A 19,973-nucleotide genomic window follows, 5' to 3' on the forward strand; every position below is an offset into this window, starting at 1 on the left:
TAAACCGTTATTCTGAAATATTTAACCATTACTATATGTGAAAGAACTAAAAAAAAATTAAGAAACAGGAAAGTTATCATTTTTTTATTTATATTTCCGATTGTTCCTATGGGAGCTATATGCTAGAGTCGTCCGATCCAGCTCGAACAAATAGCAATAGCAAATAGCAAAGCATTTCAATTTGCAAGGCATAAAGTGGTTTTTTTAAACATACCTTAACATCATGAATTTGTTTTTTTAATGTTATTTGCTTGCGGTAACATTTCGTGCGCTTTCTGTTAAGGGGCTGAAAGCTCAAACTGTTATACGAGCTTTACAGTCAATGTTATCAGCTGGAAATCGAAAACTATCGATAGTTTGGCGCCAATTTCAGATATTTTGCAAGCAATATTGCAAATATTTTCAAAATTTTAAACATAATTGGTAAATATAAATAATGCACTTTATTTACTATCTTACGCTTACAAATACATACAAAAATACAATGAACTAATGCTAGGCATTTTATATTGTACAGGGCAATGCAGCGGAATGGAAATATGGGAAAAATGCAAATCCAGGTGGCAGTAACCAAGATTAAAAAGTTTCTTCTTGGCGAGGAAGCTTATTTACAGGGCAAAATACTTTCATCTATCCATTTGGATATCAGGTCGCAATGTAGGTGAAGAGGTCCTCCGGGAAGCTGCATTGGTCCAGATCCCTGCCCAAGGCAAAGTATCTCTTCCGGAGAAGATGGGCAGCCGCTTTGGGTTGACGGGCGCGGGTAAAGACGCCCTTTTTGTTGCCACCCACGCGGGTATAGCCTGCAAAGCGTTTATTTATATATATAATGTAAAAAACGTATTTCATATTGGGTATCACTCACTTTGAGCTGTCTTAAAGTCGGCAAAGTTCCACACAAACTCGCCGATAAACCAGCCCTTTCTGCGCAGCTCGTCAAAGGCCTTAAAGTGGCGGGAAAACACCTCCGTCTGGAACTCTTCTGACCACACATAAGCGGGTAGCTAAAAGTGCAAAAGTGTAACATTAATTTAACTTTTATTTAAATTAATATTGATATTTTACATTATTATGATAATATTATCCCAATAAAATTAATTATGAAAATATAATCATGGAAAAAGATCTTCGAGTTTTTACTCCCATTTGAATCCATACTCACCATATGCAAACCCTCCAGGGTGTCTGCTCCATATTCAGACATAATAATGGGCTTGTTGTAATGTTTATTCCAGGCGGTGGCCTCCTCGATCACATTTTGAGTTACCATGTCCAGCCGTCCAGTGTTTGAATACCAGGCATTATAGCGATTGAAGCTGATGATGTCTAGGGAACGGCCCTGTTACAGATTGATTATATAAGTGAAGGGGTGAGGGTAATGCACACTTCATTTACCGCTTTGTCCTGGGTGTGGGGGACGGCAATGGCAGCAGTAATAGGTCGCGAACTATCCAGAGAACGCGTGTAATTTGCCACTAATCTGGAATGATATAGTAACAGATCAGTAGTATCTGGCAAACTACCATCAAGTTTAAAAATACCCACTCAAAGTAGGAGTCCGCACTCATACTGCCAGTACGAGGTTCATTCGCAATAGACCACATCACCACACTCGGATGGTTGCGATCCCTATGGATGAGCTGCTCCAACGAGGATTTGTGTTTGCCCAGCAGCTCTTGGCTGTAGTTTCTGAAAATCGAAATGTACAACATCAGTATAAATCCTCCCGGTGAGATAGAATAACTTAACTCCGTATCCACACTGGGACATTCGTCGATGATCATGATGCCGTGCTCGTCCGCAAACTGCATGGACTCTTCGGAATAGGGATAATGCGAGGTGCGGTACGCATTCGCACCGATCCATTTGAGCAGGTTGAAATCGCGGACCATCAGGGCATTATCCAGCCCTTTGCCACGAATATCCGCATCTTCGTGGCGTCCAAATCCACGGAAATAAACGGGATTTCCGTTGATCAGGAACTGCTTTTTGTCCCAACTCAAATTGCGTATTCCCACTTTGAGACGGTAGACATCCAAAAGTTCTTCGTTGGTGGCCAGCAGCTTGATCTCCAGCTCGTAAAGGTAACCGGGTTCGGGATGCATCAGGTAGGGCCACCAGGGCTTCACCTGGTTCACCTGCAACTTGCCGCCAAGCTTTCCATCCGACGTGACATTAGCCACCAATACACCCTCTTTGTCGTACAGGTTGGCCTGGATATGTAGGACGTTATCCGCCTCGTTGGCAGCGCTTCCATTCACGCTCACGCTAAATATCACATCTCCAACTGCAATAGAGGAAAAAGTTAAACCACAACCAATTTAATATGGCTTCTTTATGATCTCACCACTGGCGTCTTTAGACAAGTTTGTGGTGACCTCAACCTCTTCGATAAAGGTGCGTGGCGTGGTGTACAGATGAACACTCCTGTGAATGCCCGCATAGTTGAAGAAATCAAAGGTGTAGCTCTGCACAATGGTCATGCCTCCATCGTTGGGCACCTCCGTGATCCTGCCCTGCGGCACTGTCGTCTGGATCAGAGCATTGTCGCACATCACGGTTATCCGGTTCTCGGCCCCGTAATTCAGGAGATCCGTCACTTCCGCCTCGAAGGGCAGATGACCCATCTCGTGCTTCACTACCTTCTGACCGTTGACCCACTGAAAATGATAGGAAATTGTATATGTAAATCATTAGTCTTGAGTTATCATACAAAATTGTTCCTATAGATACTTTTACAATTCGAATACTTTTAAGGATTGGAAATCTAAGCATTTTCTAACCATTTCTGTGGTATCATCGCCTATAAATTTGTTTTTAAATTGTACTCCCACAACTACAACTTAAAGTACTGGGATGATGTGTAGGCTAATAAATAAAATTCATGGATACTTACCACATAGGCTTCATAGTGAACACTGCCGAAACGCAGCCAGACCCTCTGATCCTTTGCCCAGGAGCGGGGCACAAAGAACTTCCGGTCGTACCACACAGTTCCCACGTGATCCCTCAGGTTATCCGTGGTAATGTCGTTATAGGAAGCGGGCACTGGCATCGGAATCGTCGGCTTGCTCTGGCTCAGCTCCTTGGCATACCACTCATCCCGTACTCCCTGCGTGGGATTCGCCTGATCCGACCTCACAAAGTTCCAGATTCCGTCCAGAGAACGCACCTCCCGCGTCTCCGATTCCCTGGGATATAGCATACCGCGCGTCTGGGGCACTTCCTTGTTCACGAGGATCAGGGCTATGGAAAAGTGCAGGACGTAGAGACCAGTGACCAGGGAGAAGAAGGAGAGAGCTGCGGATACATAGATATAAACGGTGTAAGAAATGGTAAAGATTATACATACGTCGGTGTGAATATAACACACCGATAATGTAGGTGATTATTTTGCCTATCGGAAATTTCCACTTTTTGATAAGGGGAAAAACTCGATTATACAGAGACATGCGCGAGGTAAGAGGAATAACTGGGAAAAATTGAACGTGGTTAAACATCTTGTATATTGTACATTTGCAATTTGATTTTTTCACGTTCGAGTTGTTAAAGAGTGCCACAGTAATCGGCAATGCCGAGCAAATAACCCAATAGTATTTGTAAATCGTGTCATCGATTGTCTTTTCCTGATAAGAGAATATCTATGAATACACAATATCATGAGCGTACCCAAAACAAAACTATCAAACAAAATTTAATAAAATGGAGTGCTATTATTTTAAAAGATCGAAAAAATTTAAATACGTTACAAATGGAAATTTATAAATCGCAGTGCTAAATTGTGTATGAACATTTAGATCTTCAACATGTTTTAAAAAAAAAAAAAATTGTGATACAGTGTAGTGTGAAGTCATTACAACCTTTTTTTTAATTTATTATTTTTAAAAATTCTAAGAAGTTACAATACCAATGGACTTCTTTCTATAAACATCGATAACATATGTACATATGTACATATGTAAGTTTATCTTATCGTTATTTTCCCAATACACTGCAATTGTAATGCTGTAATTATAACAAAAATAAATAATGTTGTACATTTTATACTCAAAAGTAATTTCTTTAATATAGAAAATACATTTTTTAGAGAGAAAATAAATATTTATTCAGGGCTTGTATATTTTATGGTACTAACGCCCTTGGCTTTAAAAATATAATTAAATGTTGATCACAATTGAATTACTGTGAAACACATAATTTTGTACATTTGTACATAAGTATATACCAATGATTCTTCTTTGATACTCGTCAAAGACTCAAAAAAAAAATGGAACCAATACGTTTTCCCCAAAAAACGACACTCTACGCATATCTTATCGGCCTTCTAATGTTGATTTCCCCATTCCCTAGATTCTTTTTTTATTACTCAGATTAATTAAAATTCTCTAATGTCACCTTTTCTGTAACGGTAACAAGCCGTAAAGCAGCGACATTCATACTCACTTGGACAATGGTTTTTATCCGATTTTCAAAGTCGGCGGGCGAAACGAAACGGAACGAAGAGAATCGAATCAAAGGAAAACGGAAATGAAATCGTAAACTTTACTATATAAAATGCTAGCAGCAACAACACGATCAGGACAATGGACAAAGCAAAGAGCTGAACAATGCGAATGAGCGGCACAAAGCAGAAGGGCGAAACCGGAGAGCTGAGCTTTCAAGGTGCTTGGCGAAACGCTTTCGCTCTCTCCCAGAAAATTAAACACAGATACACTTATGAGCATGTGTCATCGTTCTCTGCTTAGATTTCGGTTTCGGTTTTGTTTTTGTTTTTATTCATGTTCTGCTTTGCTTTTGTTTTTTTTTCCGCTTTTGTTTTGGTTTTGTTATTATGCAAATGTCGGGCGCATTGTTGGGCACTTTGTTTTGCTAGTTAAACACGTTTTCTAAATGGCGAAAAAAAGCGACGAACATTTCAGAAACCGCCACAATCCCATAATACGCATGCAGACAAGAGGAACCGAGAACTTTGCCCAGTTCTCTCACGTTCGCTGGTCGCCGGGAAACTACTTCCTCCATTTATTTATCGCATCTCACATGTTTTGGCCCGGTAATCAGCTGTCTAATCGTAAAAGCTGTCTACCGCTGGGGGCACAAAGAAAAGCTCAGGGAAAAGCTTCTCAAATGGCATCCGTAGATAGCAAAGATCGATATCTCATCGATGCAATACGATTGGTTTACTTTTAGATAGCTGTTGTATTTCGAATTTAGAATTTTATATATTTTAAGTACATGCTACAAAAATAAGATGACAGCTTGGGCTTCATTATTCTAAAATGAATCATGAATATAAGTGAAACATACCGGACATTATTAGCCAGACCCTGAATCATAACTATTGAGTTATTGAATATTGAATCATTTCGAAACCTAGAAACATACTTGCAAGAAATTAAATTTTTTAGTTTCGTTAATAAAAACATTGTTTTTAAATGGTTTTTTAAAAAAGCTTCTTGTAAAGAAGGCAACACTACTTTGTGGCTGGCAAACTGTTCCCTTGACTCTGTCGTTTTGTCTTGATTATTCCCATAAAAATCTCTTTATTACAATATTTTTTATCTGAAAATATTTTAAAACTTTACCAATGAAAAACCAAATTTGAGTCTTTTTAATAACCGATATTTGTGTATCCTTTTTTTTAATTTTGAGAGATTGTCGAAAAGTTCTAATGCATTTGTAGTACTTTGAAATCCCATATTGTTTCATGTCCATGCAGTTTGTACATAAATTATACATGCACAAGCTGATTTTCATTATATATTGATGCGTTATCTTACCAATCGCAATCAACGATAATCCTCCCATTCCTTAATCAAATCGACTAATTTAATTCTGTGTCTTAGTTATCTGTAACCATCTCTTATTGCAATAAACATACATAAATAGACTGTTTTTATATCGGTAGCGGACCTGACTGTATTGGTTGTCGTTCTCATTACTTCCTGTTTAAATATTGTTAATGAGGATAAGTTATTTAAATTATGTGATGGTTAATTAATTTATAATAAAGATCCAGAACTAGTGTAAAGTTTAAATTTAAAAGTTAATTAAAAGGACTGATAACTATTGTTATATGGTCTGTACATATTAAAAAAACCTAAATTTTCCTGTAGGTACGGTAGGTTACTTCTGCAGTCTACTTTGTTTAAAATAAAAGATTATTTATCATTACAAAGATACAGATTAAGGAACTATCAGATGACTGGAACTCGCATAAATAATATTATACCACGAAACACATATTTTACTATGAACAAATGTACACATTTTTGTTGCGATATTAATTTTTTTAAAATTTTATTTCCAATATTGAAGACAAGTTGTTTTTTCCAAGCAATAATTTTTTTTGCTGTTAATACACACATTTTATATGGATGTTTTAGTTTCGTTTTAACACACATTTATCGAAAAACTATTAAGCTGCATTTTTGATTTTCAGTCATTTAAATCCATAAAAGTGTTAAATTTTATTATTTTCACATTTATAATAAACTTTCTGTTTGTGTAAATTATTACTGGCTTCGCACATTAAAAAACATGTTCAACATTTTTAAGCTAGTAGTCATCCGCATTCGCAGTTTAAAGTACCTAATTGTAAAAGGCATAATTGATTTAATTAAACAAATATTAAGTACAATTTTGTGTGAAAAAAAGCGTTGGAGTTTTTATCCTCTGCGATTTCCTCATCCAAAATGCTAATGTAAACCTTTCTTCATAAATTAAACTATCATTTCGCACTATTTATATACTTTGATTCACAATGAGGACACTGGTCTTACACATGGCGATTGGCAATCACTATCCTGCTGCGATTCGACACCCACTGCTAACCAAAATCAACTGAGTTTGCACTTGCGCCGCTTGGGGCTTTTAAGGCCTCAGTACTCAGTACGTGAAACTCCGATATTAAAATGCCTGCCACAGCGGGCGATGCACCGTTACGCACTGAACTAAATTCTGAACGGAGGGCAGTAGTCATCACATCACAACGCACCGCACCGAACCGAACGATCCGAACCGAACTGAGCCAGAAAAACATATCCAGAACCGGAGCAGGGCCAAGTGCCCAGTGCCAAGTGCCAGTGTGATGTGCTTACCCCAAATTTCATATTTGCGACACGTGAGACGGATCTTCAAATGCATGTCAACTGCCCGGAAAGCTGCAGACTCGGATTTAGATCCCAACTATCCGCACTTGTTTGCCGGAGAGAGCCGGTTTCTTGCGGCTACGTTCAGCGTTGCGGCGTAACTGAATCGGATTCGGAATCCGAGTGTTTGAGTGTCCGAGTCCGAGTCCGGATCCGCGGAAGCCCATGGCGGATGTGCCATTAGTGGGCAAGGCAGTTGAGGCCGCATGCTTTTGCCAGCGGCAAAGGTCGAAGGGTTGGCGGTTGGGGGTTGGGGGTTGGGGCTTGGGTTTGGGGGGTAGAAAGACACGCACCGCCACTGCACTGAATGTGCCCCTAATTAAGCCCACCGCCGACCAACCCTCACCCCGATAATCCGCAGACGAAGCCGAAGCCGCTTGTTCCAAATCCAAAGCATTCGTCATACGGGGTCAACGAATCGGGCCCCTCTACAGTCCAGCTTCATTAGTTCAAATTCTAAGCCCCCAGTATTTGCTTTAAAACCACTGTAACGATAAGGTCTATGTCTGAGTTCATGAAAACATCAAATTTTTCCCATTAATACTCATCAGAGTATTTTAATGTTTTTAGAGGCAAAATAGCCGCTCTATCGTCTTTATTTTTAGCTTTTTATAAAATAAGAAAAGGAACATTTTTTAGGAGTTCGCCAAATACATTTTTCCCAATTATTCATCTGGGAACATTAAATTTATGACTCCAAGTGTAAGTTGAATAATTAAATAACCACAACAAAAGCTGTAAAAATAATAATCACAACCCAGTTCTAATTTGCCGTTCTTTGAATATTAAAATAAAAGACTTACTTATACTTAAATTCAAAAACTCCATAATAAAATACAAAATTTAAAAAAGTCTCCCAATATATCCATATCAAAATTCTTAAATCATGTATTCACTGTAAGCACAGAAAAAGAGACTAAAACCAAATACGTGCATTAGAATTTTCATATAAACAATTATTTTTTGTGCATTAATATTTTACTTATTTTTATGCTAATAACGTTATGCAAGCTTGACTGTACACATGAAAAGTTTTGTGGGAGGAAAGGTCTAAGTTTCAATTAAGTGTTACTGGACTGGTCTCGAACTGGAGTTTAATTAGTCTTGATTGGGAACGAAATGCGGAAGTTGTAACTCCCCTAGAAAATAAGTTGATATTGATGGTTAAGCTAAATTGACTAAAAAATATTTATAAATAATTTAAGAAAATAAGAACTTGAAAAGTGTCTCTATTTTTTTTTGGTATAGGCATCTAATCTTATTACAATTTTAAAAATGATGAGAATCCCTTCTTAAGCTCGTTAGTAAATATTTAAATCCCGCTTTATTATTATTTATATTGACTAGGAAAAACATTTTCTAATCCCAGCCAATAATATTTGCTAAACTTATGGGGCCAAACAAAGGTTATCAGGCACTAATAAGATTAGAACTTTAGTAAGGTGGAAATCACTAAATTAAACAAAGAGACAAATGTATAATAAATTAAAATTAGATTTGTGCAAGGGTAAAGACCTTTCATCAAAGAAAACGAGTCAGAATGTTAATATAATATCTTATCAAAAATAATGATTTAATGGAAGGGGTTTTTTTTCATTTACATTGCTTTGAAGACATTGTTTGGCAAATTTGAAAAAGAAATAAAATATCTTCTACATCATTAGATTTGTTTATTAACCGAAAAACCTGAATAATTCATTTTCAGTTTGACTCACAAGTAAGTACCAGAAAACTAGTCTTTAATTTAACCCCTTACAAATTTAATTATTTCAATTCAAAGTCAATATTTTGCCAATCTAGAAAGTAAGGGGAACAATTTGTAGAGAGTAATATAACAAGTCTGTTGACGATTGTGTAGAAAAGGTCATCCCGAACTGTGAAAACAGGAAACCGAAAGTAAAGTCTGTTATGAATGATATTTAAATGTATCTCTGTCCCCCGAAATATCGCACCTCTAGGTGCCAAGTGCTAGGGTATCGATGGAATGTACCCACGCATATTGCCATTTTCCTTTCGTTTGGCTTTCACTTTCAAGGCCCGGCCCACAAAAGCAGGCCCAAAGCAAAGAAAAGAATCAATGGGCGGCCGAAGAAAGTGAAAATGTCACCGACAGTAAATATTAATAGAAGCGTTTACCCATATTGGAGTATTCCGTGCAGGATTCCGGCCGATGATGGATGTTTCTGTGGGCTTATAATTAAACTCCGGGGTAGTTTTGTGCACTTAGGAACTCTTTCGGTTGTAATTAAAGCTCGACCTCAGCTGTTTATAAGTTGGCTGTCATTTCGCGGCTATTAAAATTCGTTTTAAGTGTTTTAAGCGTACTGCCGGTGATTAAGTAACGAAAACAAACGGAAGCCCAACCGCAAGACGAAACCGGCACACCGCTGATTTAGATGCTACTAAAATCGCAAGCAATGTTTGCCAAGTCGTGTTCAAAAATCCGACTCATACGTCGCTTTGAGTCCGCTGTTCAACACAAACTGTTGTTTCGCTGTTGAGAGCAGCCACTGTTAGACGAAATGTCTGGCTTGGGCGGCAATTTCAAAAACGTAATGGCACTTACAATGAATACGGCAACTACGAATAAAATAATGGTAGTAGTACTCCTATATACATGTGTCCGAAATCATTAGTCATTATGGACTAAAAAAAATATTAATAAATTAAATACTTTCTAGCTCTGATATTGTTTTATTTGTATTTGTATTTAATCTAGTGACAAAATAAATTCATAAATCTTTTAATATTAAGTTTTTATTTGTACATCCAAATACAATTTAAAAAATTTAGAGCCTGGACTTGATGGTGTTATCGCATACCAATTGACACAAGGGGAGAAAGGGATTGCATGAATAAATAAGAAAACAAGAAGGAAAGCTATGTGCTATACCGACTGTTAGATACCCTTCACTCAGCTAACCAATTTCAAATAAAAATGCCCCAGAAAACAGCGGAAAACAATCTGAGAGCGAAAAGAACTTTGAATTTTTAAATGTCCTAAAAATCTAAAGAAGTATAGTAGTTCGATTTGAAAAATGTTTGTGTAAGTCGATAGAAATTGACCGAATAAACGAATACAGCATATACTCCACCATATACTCGTGCCCAAATTTGAAATAAACCTGCGCTGAGAAGGCATATCTACAAATTTAATCCAAAACCTCTGGATTTTATATTTTTCGAGATCTTGATGATCATACGTACGAACAGGCAGACAGACATACCGACATATACTTTTTATATACTTTTTTTTGGTCAGAAACGATTCCTTCTACCTGTTACATACTTTTCAACAACAATCTTTAATTTTAAGTTAAAAATTTTTTTTTTAATTTTTTGGTATTTTGAATGTGTTTGTATTATTTAATTTTGAGTAAAGCGATATTGCAGTTAGATGTTACTGAACGACAAAAGCATTTTTATTGTTTCCCAACAGGTTCCTAAATTAGTTTTTATTAATTCATTTGAAAAATGCTTACAAATGGAAATTTGTATTTGGCGGTCTAAGCCGATAACAGATAGACACCGATAGATGTCGCCGTGCGATGACTTACGATATCCCAGCGATAGCGATGCATCCCTGACCCGCGTTGCCAACTAAACGCAAGGAACTCGCGAATAAGTGTAAATAAATGCATTATTTTGGTGAGATCGCGAGCTGAAGCTGATGCCATGGCCCCGGCGTACGACCTTGGCCACTCCGGAGAGGCGTACCACCCCCTGGACAGCAGTGGCAGTGGCGGCGGCAAGGACGCCTGTGCCCCATCATCCTCCACCGCCCCAATCCGCCACCCGATGGCACAGCGGACGTCCTGGTGGCGCCAGTTCCGGCGCTACAAGCTGCCGGCGGTGCTCCTGATGTTCCTGCTCCTCGCATCCTGCCTGGCGTACCGCATTCTCAGCGTAGGTATCCTGAATGGTCTATCTGATCGAAGCAGGAGTTGAACTCCAATGGGGGATGGGGGGCGCCAGTGCGGAGGTCATGTTTTTAGGTCATTACATTGATTCGGCTCGTGTCAAATATCCAAAATCCTTGTTGATCGAGTATAGCTTTAATTTAATATACATATACGTATTTTTAATACGATAATTTGTATTTGTAATATCTAACGTGTTTAAAATGTTCAGATCAGGTCTAATTGCAACTGCTAAAATGTTAAATTTGTATAATATGTAGAATCAATAACATATAATAATAATAATATCGTTATCTGAAGTCGCCAAATGCACTTTAAATGCTTGATAATTAGGGGTTATTCTGTTTCTGAACCATTGGATTTTAATTCTATACAAACTTATTCATTTGCATTACTATCTTTTTGATTTGATTTTAAATATTAAAATTAAATAGTATTATAGATTTCCGAGTTCGGAAACAATTACTTAATAATGACCCGTTAATGTTCAGTACACTAAGAAATAATACAACTAATTGAAATAACTACAAAGTTTTAAGTGCCATTTCCTTGACCGCAGCTGTATTCTCTTAGCTTATATTTTAACGTTATCAGAAAATGTCAAAGACATTAACTCATCATCGATAATACTTCAAAAATTTGGTAATAACTACATCTTTTTCAGGCGGAGCAAGATGCCCCACCATTGGATCTTCATCGGAGTTCACCGCTTTTGGATGCCTACGAGGATTTCAGTGCCATGCGGGCAGGAGATCTCAAGATGCGCATTGAGGAGATGGTCAGAATCAAGGTGAGAGCTGGGAAAATTAAAGCTGAAAAATCCAGAACTTGTAGCTAATTTGCTTCCACCCAGAGCACTGTGTCCGTGGAGCTGCGCGAACTGGAATCCCGTCGCCAGAAGCTGCAGTCGGACATAAGTCAGTACAACCAGAAGATCGAGGAGCTGAAACAGGAACTCCTGCGGGAGCAAACAGAACTGGAGCGACTGAAGATCTCCGTGGAGCAGGCACAGGTGGCCCAGCGAGAGGCCGTTCAGCGGAATACCCCTGATTTAGCCCTGCCCCGCTCGCTTTTGCCCAACACACTGCCTAGACGGATGAATCCCATCACTGGAGGAATGGCAGCCAGCTGCGAGATGCACAACTGCTTCAACCACTCCCGCTGCAGTCTAACCTCCGGATTTCCAGTCTATCTGTACGATCCAGATGAGCATAGTGTGCAACGAAAGGGCTACGATATCGATGGTTTCCTGAAGACCACGCTAAAACAGACTTTGGGGTACAATGCCCACATAGTTAAGGATCCCAAGCATGCCTGCATATATCTAGTGCTGGTGGGAGAGGCGCTCCTGGAGCAGGATCTCCTGCGAAACAATCGATATGCGGCGCAGGAGGCGGAGCACCAACAGCCCTCCACTCCGAGCCATGCTAATGACTGCCCCGTGGACATGGAGAAACTGTACAGCCTGCCTTATTGGGGCGGCGATGGACGCAACCATGTGCTGCTCAACTTGGCGAGAAGAGACCTCACCTCGCGTCGCACGAATCCCCTTTACAAGCAGAACACCATGCGAGCCATTGTGGTGCAGAGTGCTTTTGAGCGGGACCAGTTTCGTTCCGGATACGATCTTATTGTGCCCCCGATTCTGGGACCACCTGGTGGCGATGTGTGGCAGGAGTGCGCGGGAATGGTGCCCGCAAGAAGAAAGTACCTGCTTAGCTACCAGGGAGAACTTAGGCCCAAACAAAGTGGCTTGAACCCTCTGGATGCCTTCATTCTGGAGCACCTGGCTGATATGGCCAAAGGAGCCACGCAGGATCAGTTTGTCCTGCAGTTCCAGTGCATCCCGGCGACGGAGCAACAGGAGGGGGATTCCCTGCCAGATTGGACGCTTTGTGGATCGGACTCTTCGCGTCGGCAGTTGCTCAAGGACTCCACCTTTGCATTGATTTTACCCCCCTTAGATGGCCGAGTGTCCTCCACGCTAATGCTGGCCAGGATCTATGAGGCTCTCCGCTCAGGAGCCGTGCCGGTAATTCTCGGAGCAGATGAGCTGCGTTTGCCATACGCCGAGACTCTGGATTGGAGGAGATCAGCCCTTCTCTTGCCAAAAGCTCGGATAACGGAGCTGCACTTTCTTCTAAGAGCAGTTCAGGATGCAGATTTGCTGCTGCTGCGACGCCAGGGGCGACTTGTCTGGGAGCGCTACCTAAGCTCCGTGCAGGCCACCGTGGACACGGTGATTGCCAGTCTGCGGGATCGCCTGGGCATTCCCCCACGACCAGTGCCCGCTGTCATAGCGCAAAGTGTGTTCAACAGCACGTTTATACCCCTGAAATCCGATCCGCCGGTCGGCTTGGACACGGAACCGGAGGAGTCGTTGGGTCCGATAGAACCGCCGTATCCCAGTCCCGCCTACCGGCGAAACTACACCATACTGAGGATGCAGGCGAAAGAAGCGTGGAACGATTGGCTGGACCCCTTTTACCTATACCCACAGCTGCCTTTCGATCCGGCGATGCCATCGGAGGCCAAGTTCATGGGCTCGCACACTGGCTTCCGGCCGATAGGCAAGGGACTGGGAGGAGCGGGCAAGGAATTTGGAGAGTCCCTGGGTGGAAACTATCCCCGAGAGCAGTTCACCATCGTAATGTTGACCTACGAAAGGGAGCAGGTCCTGATGGATTCACTTGGCAGACTGTATGGACTGCCATACCTGCACAAAGTGGTGGTGGTGTGGAATTCCCCCAAGCCTCCGCTTGATGATTTACGCTGGCCGGACATTGGAGTTCCTGTGGCAGTGCTCCGCGCTCCCAGAAATTCACTAAACAACCGATTCCTGCCCTTTGATGTCATCGAAACCGAAGCGGTGCTCTCCGTCGACGATGATGCCCACCTGCGGCATGATGAAATCCTGTTCGGGTTTCGGGTGTGGCGAGAGCATCGCGACAGGGTTGTGGGCTTTCCAGGACGCTATCATGCCTGGGACTTGGGCAACCCCAATGGGCAGTGGCACTACAACTCCAACTACAGTTGCGAACTGAGCATGGTGCTGACTGGAGCGGCGTTCGTGCACAAGTACTACCTTTACCTGTACACGTACCACCTGCCGCAGGCGATCAGGGATAAAGTGGATGAGTACATGAACTGCGAGGACATTGCAATGAATTTCCTCGTGTCGCACATAACGAGGAAGCCCCCCGTCAAAGTGACCTCCAGGTGGACATTCCGCTGCCCCGGATGTCCGGTTTCGCTCAGCGAAGACGACACACACTTCCAGGAGCGGCACAAGTGCATCAACTTCTTTAGCCGGGTGTTCGGCTATACGCCCCTGCTGAACACCCAATTCCGGGCGGACTCCATTCTCTTCAAGACCCGCATCCCGCACGACAAGCAGAAGTGCTTCAAGTACATCTAGTCGTAAAACCTATCCCCCAAAAGCCCTATTCCGACAACGGCGGCCACTTCACTTACCTAACCGAAGTGATCACCAGCTGAATGACTCCTAGATGTAAGCACAACTTATCAGGCGTGTTCTGGTTTTCACATGTTCTATTTTAGAGCTTAATGTAAGTCTCAAAAATTGCAAACTCATTTTAATCTAATGCATCGAGAGCTTAATCAGCTCATATCGATTTATTTGATTGTTTTTAAATGTTAAATATCTGTATGATCTGTAATTTGTATTTTGAAAAAGTTTTAATAGATTTCATTTGTAATTTTTTTTTTACTTATGTATTATGTTTAAATTCACTGATCAATAGTGTTCTTCACTGAGCTTTGAATAGTTAATATCTAATGAGTCCGGCATGTGGTGACATTTTGCAATTAATTAAATATTTTCTTAAAAATTATCTTTTATAATTTTAACCAAACCCGTGCAATTACTTTTGAAAATATATAAATATAGTCTATTTTAGGTAGAAAGTTTAGGAACCCACTCATTTATATAATATAACCCATCAATGTTCTGTGCAAATAAATTATCTTTTAGATTCAGTCTCAAAAGAAGTGATTACTAATCGAACAAAAATTGTAATCTGTGAAAACCTGAACAAGCCAATATGTAAATGTATATACTCTACTTTGACCTAAGTATGGCCGCAGATAAGCCAATGGTGATTGCACAGCTCGCTTATGTCTGATCATGAACTCTTTTCGCTTGGCTTTATAAGACTATCAGTCGTTTTCTGAACTTCACTTTCGAAATCCAGGGAAATAGTGTTAGGAAAACAAGCTGTACACCTTGAAAGGATACCAAAACAAATTCTAAGACTTTTTACTATGTTTGCTTAATTAGCATAAGTTGTGTACCGATTTTGACTCTGTATATAGTGCTTAATAAACGAAGCTGAAAGACTATGTATAAAAAGTCGAGTTTTCCTGATGATTATTTCATATATTTTCTTCATTTACACAAAAAAGTGACTTGCTTACATGCGCATGATGTGAGTGGGTGTAGATTAGTATAAATTATGGTTAATGTTGATTAGTGAATACAGATTAAGGACACGCACACATGTGGCTAACCGGTTGGAAGTCGGCAAACGACATCTTTCCGCCACCACACGCACTTAACTTTAAGACAGTATCTACCCGATACTAGATACATTTGCAAAAGCTACAGCTAAGAGGACTACTTTGGATACATGGTGTATAGAGGGTGGATCCTTCGGTTGCGAGTGGACGAGTTGAGACCAGGCGACAGCTTCCCGTTTGTGTCCCGCTTGTATCACAATTCAATGCAAGGACAGGGGCGGAGAAGGATGCGAGGGGGGAACTTAAAGTACTCGTATTATTTATACAACTTAGTCCGAAGTTTACACTAGAAATCAAAAGAACTTTAATTTGGAATCGCTGGTTGGATATTAGTGCTCCTGCAGACTGAGCTTCAGCGCCTGCTCGATCATTTCCTGCTCCTGCTGCCGCTCCAGTTCGAATTTTCGCTGCTCCTGCTGCGACAGTCGCATGGCCATGGCCAAGTCCGGATCCACATACCGGAATCCTCCGTCGTCGTCGTCCTCCGAGGCTGGCGAACCACTTTGGAGGTTCGCATGAGCCCCCAGCAGTGATTCCTGAAGAACTCTGCAATCGATAAGGGAAAAGGGCACAAGAACACAAAAAGCTTGGATCAAAACTAGCAATACAAAAGGAGGGGTGTGGGTATCTTTTCCTTGCTACTATTTGAAGATCTTCTTCATGTAGCCCAAATCGTTTTTGAATTGCGCACCCGCCGAGGCGGATCGCCCACGTGTTTGTGGCTCCAACTGGAGTTGCGAGTGGGGAAAGGTCTGGGGATGGTGCTTGGGGGAGGGTGAATACCGCCCGTACTGCTGGCGGTGAGGAGACAGTAAGTGCGAGGAGAAGCGGTGGCCACTAGCGGATACCATTGAGGGTGTTAGTCTTGGTTAAACAACCTAATCATGCATAGTTTGTTACCCTTGCAGAGATACATTACATTTTCAGCAAAACAGGTTTCAGATGAAATTACTCTGCAAGGGCAATATTATCCCACAGACTTACCGCTGCAGTTGCTCGTCGTCCTCGGGCAAAAGATCAGATCCCACAACGTTTTGGCCCCTAAGCACCTCCCAGATGTCCACCTTGTCGTCGTCCCTGGCGTCCACGCCGCAGGCGCCGCTTGTTTCCACCAAACTCTGCTCGATGGCGTACTGCAGCATATCGTCCTCATCGAGTGGAATCTGGCGGCGGACATCGCTGCCCCTGTTGGTGTAGTGAGCCGGAACATCGAAGCAGCGATCGTCCACCAGACAGGTAACCCGATCCTGCTCCTGCAGCGTGGCCACGTGCTCCACGGGCGTAGTGAGAGCAAAGACATTTCCAAATGTGATGCAGGCATTCAGGACATGGAAGAGCGGAATTTCCACTTTGACGGGAAAACCGGCTGGCAGCTGCATGGTAATGAAGTCCCTTAGCTTGGCCACATGTGGACTGGCCATGGTGGACATGAGGTCCAGGATGGGCAGCACCTGTTCCTGCAGTCGGATGGGATGCTCCTCGGCCAGCCACAAGTTGGCCTTGAAGCGCTGCACCTTTGTGCTCAGGTTCTTGGGACCGCCGACGTCCCTTCCGTGAAGATCCACCTCCGGAGTGAAATACTCCTCCGGGGTGACGGAAGACTTGGGTGTACTGGTGCCCGACGCACATGCGGAGCTGCCGTTGCTCTGCGTTCCCGGAGCTGGAGAGGTTCTGCCTCCATTTTCAACGCCGGCAATGGAACTTTCCCCCAAACGAGGCGAGGGTGTCTAGAAAGGAATTAGATTCTGTAAGAGAGGTCACAATTTGACTTGAATTTTGAAACCTACGCGATCTTTGAGTGCCGCAGCGGCGTCAGCGGGGGACACATAGTCCTCGTCGGCAATTCCCAGCAGACTATGTAGCGGCGTCCTTGCTGTCTTGTTCTAATATTTATAAAAAAAACAAATCAATAGTAAATAAAATATATTTTTCATCAATATTTCTAAGATATGCAATATAATTCAGTTTCTTTACTGTTCAATGAATTATACCAATTAGCGAGCTATCGTCAAGTGAAGGAAAAAGTGCTCACTTAAGTAGCGCTGATGAAAAAGTTTCCACAAAATATAAACTATGCAACAAAAGTTAAAAATCTTACCTTGATCTGCTCCTCGCTTAAGTGATCCATTCGTGTCTTGGTGACGAACTCCACATTGCTGGCCCCGTACACCTTGCAGTTGTAGCCGTTGATCACCTCCGATTTCTCGCTCCGCCAGCCCCAAATGCCACACTTGTTGCGCTCGAAGCTGATCTTGTCCATCTCGATGTTGTTCGTGATAACCGGGGCATTGAGGCGGGCCCTCACTGTCCCCAAAGCTGGCGGGATGGCCACAATGTCCCCGATGTCGCTGCTCATCTCCTCCACCATCACCTCGTTCGTGTCGTGATCAATTTCGATCATCGTGGCAGTTTCTTCTGCAAAGGAAAATAAGGGGATGAGTTTTATCTTCAGAAAGCATTCGAATAAAAGCTAATCTCTTTTTAAAATTGACTTTGAGCTGAAACATATTTTTTGGCATTTTAGAACTTTTTGAACTCGGAAATGAATATATGTATATAAAAAAATTAAGAATGTATCTTGTTGTTAAAAAATTTTTGAGTAGACTTATTTCTAACAAAAAAAGAAGTTCTAATTGCTATATACCTAAAGAAGGGTTCGATCTAAAACATTGCAATTTTGAAAGTTTCTCTAAGCAATATTGAATGATACCCAATAAATAACAGTTACTTATCTGAGTAATTTACATTTTTACAGAATTTAAATTTGTTTAGGACTGCTTATAGGTTGAAATCTTATTTTAATGAACGTTCTATTAGGTCGTAAATACCATCGAATTAAACCAAAAAGACTTTATTTTTCTTTAGAGAACTCAATTGTGGAGAATCCCTTCAAAGATTATGTCCACTATATTGACTGATATCTCCACTTACTGGCTCCCTTGAAGATGTACGATCGATTGCCCCGTTGCCAGGTGTTGTTGTCGAATCCCAGAAGAGTGGTGTCTATCCGGACGTTGGCACCCCGCTTGTAGACCTTGTAGGTGTCGCTGGGACAAAGCCGCGACATCAGGGGCACCCAGGAGGTGAACTCCCACTTCATCTCGATGTAGAAGTCGGGGGCGTCCAGGAGATGCTGCAGCAGCTTGGGCACGTGCGTCACCCGCTGGACATGACGCTGCAGATCCCGGACTTCGATGATGGCCGTCAATATGTCCACATCGCCGGTGCAGACGGCTTCCTGGACAACTGTGATGCGATTCAAAAGCGGAATTAATAGTGCTTTCAGGAGGCGATAAAGGTGTACTCACTAGACCAGCCTTCGTGCTCGTAGGTGGCATTGCATTTGGACGCCAGGAGGCATTTAACACACGCCAAATTGGCCAGTCGCACGGCCAGCATCAGAGGCGTGCGTCCGCGGGGATCGATTTTCTCCTTATCGTTCTGCAAGGTGACGGAATCAGTGGTTTTTATCGCCGTGCCATTTCCCCGGACCCTGCTAATTCAATTAGCACCTGTCCCCCGGGGCCACACCCACCCCCGGAGCACCCCACCCTTCTTTTCACCTCGTCGACTGCCAATGCCGCCTGCAGCTGCTCCAGTTCGTTGTGCCAGATGTGCCAGTGCAGCGGGTAATCCGCCTTGATCTCCTCCACGCTCCTCATCCTGCGGATCCGTTCTGATCTGGATCTGCACCGTCTGCTCTGCGGCTAAATTGCAATTTCTTTTGTTACTGAGCTCCGCGAAAAAAAAAAACAAACTGCGCGGGGCGAAAGTCTGGCCACACTGTCTGCGGGCCATCGATAACCGATTAGTTGGGGTAGTCGAATAAGTAGTGAAGCGATATATCGTTTGGGATTAGGCACGAAATAACTAGCAGTGACACAATTTCAGTCTTTAGCAAAAACATTACCCAAATTTTTTACACTTAAAAAAATTGTAATAACAAGGCCTAAAGTTAATAAAAATTTTTAAAAGCTTTTGTCCTTAAAGCAAAGAATCCAGTTTGAGCCCCCAAAAATAATTTTATATATTTTTTCAAAATATATAAAAGAACACATGAATGATAATTTTCTTGCTTAAAGCGATATATGAACATAAACATACATATATAAATAATTTACTTTTAAATAACACACAGATTTCGACAACGCTTAGAGGAAAGAGTTTGACAAAATTTAAGACCTCTACAATAATTTTCTTAATATTAAAAGTAATAGGATTTCCATAATAATTAAAAAAATTAAATCGAAGTATAATATTTTAAAACGATATCTTTATTACCAACCAGATAAATCAAAATAAATTAGAAATAAAAAACCTTCACCAAAATGCAAATAAAAAAGCTATCGTGAGAGCGATGGTGAGA

The 19,973-nt window shown here is 41.6% G+C and overlaps 4 protein-coding genes across 13 annotated transcripts in view; 1 reads left to right on the forward strand and 3 right to left on the reverse strand.

Annotated features, from left to right (window-relative positions):
• Positions 1–422: 422 nt before the first annotated feature.
• Positions 423–9,610, reverse strand: LOC128256762 (beta-glucuronidase). Of its 8 annotated transcripts, none has more exons than XM_052987360.1 (9): positions 9,285–9,610; positions 2,897–3,300; positions 2,348–2,660; positions 1,750–2,287; positions 1,546–1,689; positions 1,396–1,480; positions 1,163–1,339; positions 866–1,004; positions 423–803 (listed from the first exon to the last, which is right to left on the reverse strand). In XM_052987360.1, the coding sequence occupies exons 1-9, from the start codon at positions 9,286–9,288 to the stop codon at positions 646–648; spliced, it is 1,962 nt and encodes a 653-aa protein (XP_052843320.1). In that variant the 5' UTR covers positions 9,289–9,610; the 3' UTR covers positions 423–645. The 8 variants fall into 8 exon arrangements, with proteins under 8 accessions (XP_052843320.1, XP_052843317.1, XP_052843318.1 ...); XM_052987357.1 differs by lacking the exon at positions 9,285–9,610 and adding an exon at positions 7,098–7,249; XM_052987358.1 differs by lacking the exon at positions 9,285–9,610 and adding an exon at positions 6,780–6,931.
• LOC128256765 (zinc finger protein 33A) overlaps positions 6,736–19,973 on the reverse strand; it is a 181,192-nt gene continuing 167,954 nt past the window's right edge. Inside the window, exon 6 of the mRNA XM_052987367.1 lies at positions 6,736–6,748. The gene's annotated coding sequence lies outside the window, so the exon portion shown is untranslated. The remainder of the gene's footprint in view (positions 6,749–19,973) is intronic.
• LOC128256757 (exostosin-3) lies at positions 10,717–15,430 on the forward strand. 2 transcript variants are annotated; one of them, XM_052987315.1, is made up of 3 exons: positions 10,717–11,054; positions 11,733–11,858; positions 11,922–15,430. In XM_052987315.1, exons 1-3 carry the CDS (start codon positions 10,824–10,826, stop codon positions 14,484–14,486), a joined length of 2,922 nt encoding a protein of 973 aa, XP_052843275.1. In that variant the 5' UTR covers positions 10,717–10,823; the 3' UTR covers positions 14,487–15,430. The 2 variants fall into 2 exon arrangements, with proteins under 2 accessions (XP_052843275.1, XP_052843276.1); XM_052987316.1 differs by having other exon boundaries at positions 10,978–11,058; positions 11,739–11,858.
• LOC128256764 (ankyrin repeat domain-containing protein 13D) lies at positions 15,447–19,410 on the reverse strand. Of its 2 annotated transcripts, none has more exons than XM_052987365.1 (7): positions 19,171–19,409; positions 18,916–19,048; positions 18,539–18,853; positions 17,706–18,022; positions 17,395–17,490; positions 16,592–17,334; positions 15,447–16,153 (listed from the first exon to the last, which is right to left on the reverse strand). In XM_052987365.1, exons 1-7 carry the CDS (start codon positions 19,267–19,269, stop codon positions 15,937–15,939), a joined length of 1,920 nt encoding a protein of 639 aa, XP_052843325.1. In that variant the 5' UTR covers positions 19,270–19,409; the 3' UTR covers positions 15,447–15,936. The 2 variants fall into 2 exon arrangements, with proteins under 2 accessions (XP_052843325.1, XP_052843326.1); XM_052987366.1 differs by lacking the exon at positions 15,447–16,153 and adding an exon at positions 16,172–16,444 and having other exon boundaries at positions 19,171–19,410.

The sequence above is a fragment of the Drosophila gunungcola genome, assembly GCF_025200985.1.
Source record: "Drosophila gunungcola strain Sukarami chromosome 2R unlocalized genomic scaffold, Dgunungcola_SK_2 000027F, whole genome shotgun sequence".
NCBI classification, from domain to species: Eukaryota; Metazoa; Arthropoda; class Insecta; order Diptera; family Drosophilidae; genus Drosophila; species Drosophila gunungcola.

Excerpts from the sequence above, each read along its gene's own strand:
- LOC128256762 (XM_052987355.1), bottom strand. The coding sequence starts at position 3,500 with ATGTTTAACCACGTTCAATTTTTCCCAGTTATTCCTCTTACCTCGCGC. Across the intron at positions 1,481-1,545 it reads AGTGCGGACTCCTACTTTGA|ATTAGTGGCAAATTACACGC; the intron begins GTGGGTATTTTT and ends ATATCATTCCAG. Across the intron at positions 1,340-1,395 it reads CCCACACCCAGGACAAAGCG|GGCCGTTCCCTAGACATCAT; the intron begins GTAAATGAAGTG and ends AATCTGTAACAG.
- LOC128256757 (XM_052987315.1), top strand. The coding sequence starts at position 10,824 with ATGGCCCCGGCGTACGACCTTGGCCACTCCGGAGAGGCGTACCACCCC. Across the intron at positions 11,055-11,732 it reads TGGCGTACCGCATTCTCAGC|GCGGAGCAAGATGCCCCACC; the intron begins GTAGGTATCCTG and ends CATCTTTTTCAG. Across the intron at positions 11,859-11,921 it reads AGGAGATGGTCAGAATCAAG|AGCACTGTGTCCGTGGAGCT; the intron begins GTGAGAGCTGGG and ends GCTTCCACCCAG.
- LOC128256764 (XM_052987365.1), bottom strand. The coding sequence starts at position 19,269 with ATGAGGAGCGTGGAGGAGATCAAGGCGGATTACCCGCTGCACTGGCAC. Across the intron at positions 18,854-18,915 it reads CGAGCACGAAGGCTGGTCTA|TTGTCCAGGAAGCCGTCTGC; the intron begins GTGAGTACACCT and ends ATCGCATCACAG. Across the intron at positions 17,491-17,705 it reads TAAGCGAGGAGCAGATCAAG|AACAAGACAGCAAGGACGCC; the intron begins GTAAGATTTTTA and ends TATAAATATTAG.